The 8,274-nt window shown below is 41.3% G+C and overlaps 1 protein-coding gene across 1 annotated transcript in view; it reads left to right on the top strand.

The window, feature by feature from the left end:
* The window catches only part of FAM186A (family with sequence similarity 186, member A), an 80,917-nt gene extending 72,892 nt beyond the window's left edge, over positions 1-8,025 (top strand). The window contains exons 7-10 of the mRNA XM_011965137.1: positions 1,229-1,421; positions 3,494-3,645; positions 4,564-4,749; positions 7,933-8,025. Coding sequence (XP_011820527.1) covers positions 1,229-1,421; positions 3,494-3,645; positions 4,564-4,749; positions 7,933-7,954 — 553 coding nt within the window. The 3' untranslated portion in view covers positions 7,955-8,025. The remainder of the gene's footprint in view (positions 1-1,228; positions 1,422-3,493; positions 3,646-4,563; positions 4,750-7,932) is intronic.
* Positions 8,026-8,274: the final 249 nt, after the last annotated feature.

An 8,274-nucleotide genomic window follows, 5' to 3' on the forward strand; every position in this document is an offset into this window, starting at 1 on the left:
GGCTCCCTAAGGTAATTTTTATTACAAATAGCCACATTTAACTATTTTTTTAAGAGCTGGAGTCTTGCCCTTAACAAAAAGGCAAATGTAGTGGCGTGATCATAACTCACTGCAGGCTCGAACTCCCTAGGTTCAAGCAAGCCTCTCGCCTCAGCCTCCTGAGTGGCTGTGTCTACAGGTATGTGCCACCATGCCCAGCTATTTTTGTTTTGTAGAGATGGAGTCTTACTATATTGTCCAGGCTGGTTGCAGACTCCTGGCCTCAAGCGATCCTCCCACCTAAGCCTCCCAAAGTGCTGGGATTACAGGCATGAGCTACTTCACCTGGCATAACTTTTAAAATATATTAAAATAATTGTAAGCAACACTATTTTAACACTGGAAACTTGGTAAAGACTTAATGAAAATTTTGATATCATATAGATTTTTGAAGGTTTGTTCATAGGAACTGGATTAAAGTCTTATTAAGCAAGCTTCCCATCCTTCTCTGCTTACTGGGGATGATGAAAGAATTGAAAGAAACTGAGGACAGGTCGGGTATAGTGGCTCACTCCTGTAATCTCAACATTTTGGGAGGCTGTGGCAGGAGGATCGCTTGAGGTCAGGAGTTCAAGACCAGCCTGGACAACATGGCAAAACCCCATCTCTACTAAAAATACAAAAATTAGCTGGGCGTGGTGGTGCACACCTGTATTCCCAGCTACTTGGGAGGCTGAGGCATGAGAATCACTTGAACCCGTAAGGCAGAGGTTGCAGTGAGTCAAGATCATGCCACTGCACTCCAGCCTGGGCAACAGAGTTAGACTCTGTATCAGAAAAATAAAATAAAATAAAAAAGACAAGATAAGATAAAATAAAATAAAATAGACCGTGCTCAGCAGCTCACGACTGCAATTCCAGCACTTTAGGAGGCCAAGGCAGGTGGATCATGAGGTCAGGAGTTTGAGACCAGCCTGACCAACATGGAGAAACCCCATCTCTACTAAAAATACAAAAATTAGCCGGGCGTGGTGGTGCATGCCTGTAGTCCCAGCTACTTGGGAGGCTGAGGCAGGATAATTTCTTGAATCCGGGAGGCGAAGGTTGCAGTGAGCCAAGATCGCGCCATGGTACCTCCAGCCTGGGCAATAAGATCGAAACTCCGTTTCAAAAAAAAGAAACTGAGGACAAGTTTGCTGAAGTAGGGTCTGAAACTATTATCATTCTAATTCTTATTAATCTTTTCAAGGAACAACATAATGAAACGACTAAAAGCCATCCAAAATACTGGGAAAGGCTATGAGGCCAGGAACCTCCACATGATGCTGAGCAGACTTGATGACTACGGGAAAAAGGTGATGCAGGTCTGGACTGAGAAGCAGAAGTCTCTAGGGCAGAAACGGAATCAGTGCCTGAAGAAAATGATACATGTATTCAACCAGGTAACTTGCTTTCCACTCCCTCTCTCCAGCATGTTGTAAAAATGTGAAAGTGGCAAGCTTTGTAAATGACATTTACTTGGAGACACTATGTTATATTACTTTCCTGGGCTGCTGTAACAAATTACCACAAACTTCACAGCTTAAAACAACAGAAATTTACTCTCTCACAGTTCTAGAGGCCAGAAGTTAGTGAAATCAGGGTGTCTGCCGGGTTGGTTCCTTCTAGACGCTCTGAGAGGGCATTCTGTTGCATGCTTCTCTCCTAGATTGTGGTGGCTATGGGCAATCCTTAGCATTCCTCAGTTTGTAGCCACATAATTCCAATCTCTGCCTCCATCTTTCAAATGGCTTTTTTTTTTTTTTTTGAGACAGTCTTGCTCTGTCTCCCAGGGAGTGCAGTGGCACTATTTTGACTTGCTGCAACCTCCACCTCCTGGGTTCAAGCGATTCTCCTGATTCAGCCTCCTGAATAGATGGGATTACAGGTGCCCACCACCACACCCAGCTACATTTTATATTTTTAGTAGAGATGGTGTTTCACCATGATGGCCAGGCTGGTTTCGAATTCCTGACCTTAGGTGATCCACCCGCCTCGACCTCCCGAAGTGTTGGGATTATAGGTGTAAACCACCATGCCTGGCCTGAGTTCTAATAATAAATATTACAAGCAGTGGTTCTAGAAACATTTTATATCTGTATATCCTTCTCTCTCAGCGTCAATTAGTTTATAAGATTAGTTTACTTACTACTTTGGAAGGTACAGAGAGGCTTCTCATCAGATTCTAATCCAAATTATCATCCAAGTCAAACATATAAATTTTCCAGAACTGTTTTATTTTATTTTATTTTATTTTATTATTTAGTTACTTATTTTTGAGACAAGTTCTCACTGTGTCACCCAGGCTGGAGTGCAGTGGTGTGATCTGCAAACTCCGCCTCCTGGGTTCAAGTGATTCTCCTGCCTCACCCTCCTGAGTGGTTGGGATTACAGGTGCCCGCCACCATGCCTGGTTAATTTTTGTATTTTTAGTAGTGACGGGGTTTCACCATGTTGGCCAGGCTGGTCTTGGACTCCTGACCTCAAGTGATCCGCCCACGGCAGCCTCCCAAAGTGCTGGGATTACAGGCGTGAGCCACTGCGCCCGGCCCAGAACAGTTATATTTTAAATATTACAGCTCTTTGTAAAAAAAAAATGAATATGCTCCTTTTTTTGATTTGGCAAATATGGCCAATGTACGTAGAGTAAAGCAAGATGGGTTGGCAGCAACATGCGTTGTCTAACAGGAATCACAATGCCTAGGGCATTTCAGAGGAGGAATAAGGGTCTGGGGCCAGGGAAGCCAGAATCCAGAGGATGAGGTATGGGTATCAAGGCTTGGAGAAAGGAGACAAAAAAAGCAAAAGGGATAAGAGGTTAAATATAAATGAATACTTTGCAGTGAATCAGCGTGGTGCTCAAGATGGCTAGCTCCGCTACCAGATTGTCTGGGTTCAAATCAGCCTAGCTACATACTAGCTAAGTGACTTTATGCAAGCTGCTTACATTTTCTGAGCCTCAGATTCTCCTGCTGTAAGACAAGGGTAATAATAACACATACCGCATAAGGTTATTACAAATACCAAATCAGCTAATATATGGAGAGGGCTTAGTTCAGTGTCTGACATTCAGTAAGTATTTAGTAAATGCTGGCTATCATTACAGTTGCATACTGCTTCACAATTTATAAAGTGCTTCCATATACACTGTGTTTTACAATTCTCGCAACCACTCTGTGTTATTATCCCTGTTTTAGAAATGAGGAGAAAGAAGTGTAGATAAGCAACTATCCCAAAGTCTCACAGCAAGAAAATGAGAGGACCAGGATTTGAGCTTAAGTAGGACCAAGGTTTTTATGTAGCAGAGCTGCCACCTCTTGAAATGACGCATGTTGGAGGTGGGTGGAGTAGGGAAAGGATTTGCAAATCCATGGAAAAGGAGGAGTCACAGTTTAGTGTAGGGCCAGCTCTGAAGACTCTTCTAAAGATTCTGTCTCTTTTCATGGTTTCCTTTTTCTGATCTATTTTTTTATAGCTCAAAAAGATATATGAATTGAATCTTAGTCAACCTATCCCCTTAATCATCGAAGAAAAGCAGATACCTGCCGCTACCACATTTGTTCAGAAGCCATTCTTAAAATTACTAGTGGAAGAAGACAGAACCTCTGACATATTCAAGAAATCTAGGTATGTGCTAGAAAGACTGATATTAAACTTTGTTTGGACGATATGTGGGACCTAATTTTTTTTCCCTGCCCAAGAACTTCCCTTTCTTCACAGTTATCAAATGGTGCAATGGAGAGTCTAAAGGAGTATTAGGCCGGGCACGGTGGCTCACGCCTGTAATCCCAGCACTTTGGGAGGCCGAGGCAGGTGGATCATCTGAGGTTGGGAGTTCAAGACCAGCCTGACTAACATGGAGAAACCCCAGCTCTACTAAAAAAAGTACAAAATTAGCCTGGCGTGGTGGCGCATGCCTGTAATCCCAGCTAGTCGGGAGGTTGAGGCAGGAGAATCACTTGAACCTGGGTGGCCGAGGTTGCGGTGAGCCGAGATCGTGCCATTGCACTCCAGCCTGGGCAACAAGAGTGAAACTGTCTCAAAAAAAAAAAAAAAAAAAAGGAGTATTAATTCCCTTAGCTAAGTTGGCATATATTTCTACTTAAATATTTAACATTGGATTTTGAGTTCCTCTAAAAATAAAGTAGAGTCTTTCTTACTAAAAAACTCATTCTTTTAAGAATAGTTAATAAAAAAACTTAGAAGCATTATCTTCTTTTTTTCTTCTATTTTTTTTTTAAGGAGGCAGGAGCTTTGGGAAGGAAGGGGGAAAGTTATGTGGTCTCTCTACACCATGAAGCTAAAATGGTAGTTGTAAAATGGATTACTAGGTGAAGTCATGAAAATGCAGCTTTGGTAACTCAGCAAATTCTGCTTTTTCATCCATCTCTCTGTCAGAGTGGGCATAGCTAATGCTGGTCAGTGCAAGGGGAGGGCATTACGGGATGAGGTGGTAGTGAAGAAGGGAGAATAAGATATATTTTTGATGGGCTATGGAGCTCAGGAGAATTTGGCATTCCCAACTTATGCTCTCTGATTCTGTAGACAACAAGAGGACCAGACACAGCCCATCTGGAATGTTGATCTGTCCACTTCAAGCTACCCAATAGCAGAGAAGACATCTATGCATTCACTCTGGGCCCAGCTGGGTGGGTACCCAGATATTCCCAGGCTGCTTCAGTTAGAGGTGCAGTCTACCTTCCGAAAATCTCTTGCATCCCTCCAGTCACAGTAAGTTATGGACTGGAAGCACTCTGGTAGTTGGGCCTTTGATCATAAACCTTTTGGTTCCCTAACTTGACTTTCTCCTGTAGCACCACGTACAGGAGAAATTGGTACTACATCAACCAAAAGTAATGTTTGGTATGAGGTTAGACTGACACCAGTCATAAAATAGTACAGGTAAATTCAGCATTAGTCTGTTAGTGTTTCTCATCATAGGCCTGTAGATGTCATCACTGAGTAATATAAAACAAACAAAAAACCAATTATAATACCATGAACCTAATCTAACACTAGATAGGTCCATTTTTAATTCTATCCTTAGGGATTTGCTAATAGAAATACCAGAAAGACCACTGTAGAATGCTTTTCTCCATATTATGATTCAGTGACATGACCTTAAGTGCAATTATCATATCTAGACCCAAATTGGGTAAAGTAGGTGTTTATTTCCTAGGATATACTGAAGAGATGACTCCACATTTCCAAAATCTGTTGAACCAGATTCTCACTTACACCACTGGAAATTATTCCAGAGGAAATAAGGGCTTTGGAGTCTGCGTTAACTTTTTCAGGACAGATAATTATTTAATATTCAAAATCAGGAATTTAGAAAATTGAACTTTTGTTAATCTTAAAGAGTTCACAGAAGCAGTCTGATTTATTTTGGTGAAATCTAAGTCCTGAAGTAAGAAGTAGTGTTAGGCTAGGTGCGGTGGCTCATGCCTGTAAATCCAGCACTTTGGGAGGCCAAGGTGGGTGGATCATCTGAGGTCGGGAGTTTCAGACCAGCCTGGCCAACATGGTGAAACCCTGTCTCTACTAAAATACAAGATTAGCTGGGCATGGTGGTATACGTCTGTAATCCCAGCTACTCAGAGGCTGAGACAGGATAATTGCTGGAACCCAAGAGGTGGAGGTTGCAGTGAGCCCAGATTGTGCCACTGCACTCCAGCCTGGGCAATAGAGTGAGACTCTGTCTCAAAAAAAATAAGTAGTATTAATTCACAAATTTGTCCAGGTGGCAGACACCATAAAATAAGACATTTAAACTTCTATAATACAGCAAAACATTAGGAAAAATATTACTATTTGATGCATACAGTATAAAGTCATATATCATGAGCATAAGTTTATGGAAAAAAAATTATTAAACCAAATGTAACAATTAAGTTGAATAAGCATGACTCATAGGTTATAATCAGAAAGCAACATTTTTTCTGGTCTCCCATTTTCCCTTTTATAGTGATTAAACTAATTAATTTAGGTTATTTTGAGGGATAATATTGCTAATTTAATGATTATAGGGCCTTGGGATGAAATACATAAATTTTTAAGTTTCACTTTCCTTACATTCCATTACTAGCTTCAAGTGTCAGATATCCTTCTGACCTAACCACTTCTTACTCATGCTAAATCTCTGCAGACTCTTATTTCCAGTTTACTATTTTATTTTTATTTATTTATTTTCAAGACAGAGTCTCCATCTGTCATCCATCCTAGAGTGCAGTGGTGCAATCTCAGCTCACTGAAATCTCTGCCTCCTGGGTTCAAGCGATTCTCCTCAGCCTCCCCAGGTAGCTGGGACTACAGGTGCATGCCACCACGCCCAGCTAATTTTGTTTGTATTTTTAGTAGAGACAAGGTTTCACCATGTTGGCCAGGCTGGTCTTGAACTCTTGACCTCAGGTGATCCACCTGCCTTGGCCTCCCAAAGGGCTGGGATTACAGGCATGAGCCACCGTGCCCGGCCTGGATATGTTTTAAAACCTACTTTGAGGCCAGGAGTGGTGGCTCATGCCTATAATCCTGAACTTTGAGAGACTGAGGCAGGTGGATCACTTGAAGCCAGGAGTTTGAGACCAGCCTGGCCAACTTGGTGAAACCCTGTATCTACTAAAAATATAAAAAATTAGCTGGGCATGGTAGCACACACTTGTAGTCCCAGCTACTCAGGAGGCTGAGGCATGAGAATGGCTTGAGTCTGGGAGGCAGAGGTTTCAGTGAGCCGAGATCACGCCACTGCACTCCAGCCTGGGCAACAAAGACTGTGCCTCAAAATAAAAAATAAAATAAAATTTAAAAAACCTACTATATGTTTCATTAAACAGTACATCTTTGAAATTTTTCTATGCTAAAAGAGCTACATCATCATTTTGTTGGTTGCATGATATTCATTGTATATCTGTAGTTTTTGTTTGTTTTTAAAGATGTGGTCTTGCTCTGTCACTCAGGCTACAGTGCAGTGGCACAATCATAGCTCAGTGTAACCTCGAACTTCTGGGGTCAAGTGATCCTCCTGCTTTAATCTCCCAAGTAGCTGGGATTACAGGCACACCTGGCCCATTGTATAGATATATCGTAATTTATTGAATTGTTCTCCTACTGATAGAAATTTGGATATTTTCCTACATTGCAAACAATGCTACACCAAATATCTTTGCAGTACTTTGTATATTTATATAATTATTTTCCTATGAAAATTCCATTAAAATAATATTCAGTTTTTTCCAATTACATAAGTAATGCATGTTCACCGAAAATTTAAAAAATACAGACGGGTCTATCCTTGGAAATAACCATCATTAATTATCAATATTTAAGCCATGTTCTAACTTTAGGTATAAGAATACTATCTAATAAGTAATAAGGTATTGCCAAGTCCTTTTCTTCCTGATTTTGGGTCTTCGAGGCATTCTGTCACCTTTATGGTAACTTTACGTATATGGATTACAGGCCAGTCACAGTGGCTCACACCTGTAATCCCAGCACTTTGGGAGGCCAAGGAACTCCTGAACTTAGATGCTTGAGTTCAGGAGTTCAACACCAGCCTGGGCAAAATGGCAAGACCCCAGTCTGTACCAAAAGTACAAAAAAACAGCCAGGTGCGGTGGTGTGCCCCTGTGGTCTTAGCTACTTGGGAGGCTGAGGTGGGAGGATTGCTTGAGCCTGGGGAGCAGAGGTTGCAGTGAGCTGAGACAGCACCACTGTACTACAGCCTGTGTGACAGTAGGAGACCCTGTCTCAAAAACAAACAAACAAACAAACAAACAAAAGGATTACATACAGATTTTACTAGTTTAACTTTGTGAGTTCTGGAGGCACTTTTATTTTCCCTATGACTCACCTATATTCCCACAAAAGTGTTTAAAGCAATTCATAATGAGGTTAATTTTCTTGTTTCATTTCCAGGGTTAAGAAGATTCCCAAATGACTGTAAAATTAAATACAAGCATATTGAAAGTACATTTCAACATCTTTCAGTAAAATGCCTATTTTGTTCTCTTTTGTGCGTATATATTGCTTTGTGTTTCCTTTGCTTTTATATTCTGCCTGTAGTTCTTCAGGTTGAACATCTTCATTTCTGGACTACTACTATGAAGAAAGAGTATCTTCTGCTCTAGACAACGGGAAACACAAAGCTTCAACAACCCTGAGGTAGGCTGAGTCGTGAAAGGGACATAATTATGGTCCCCTAACATGATGGCAAAGTGGCACAGTCTGCCTCCCCCAGTCTAAACCGGAAGACACCTC

The sequence above is a fragment of the Mandrillus leucophaeus genome, unplaced genomic scaffold (assembly GCF_000951045.1).
Source record: "Mandrillus leucophaeus isolate KB7577 unplaced genomic scaffold, Mleu.le_1.0 Scaffold118, whole genome shotgun sequence".
In the NCBI taxonomy this organism is placed as follows: Eukaryota; Metazoa; Chordata; class Mammalia; order Primates; family Cercopithecidae; genus Mandrillus; species Mandrillus leucophaeus.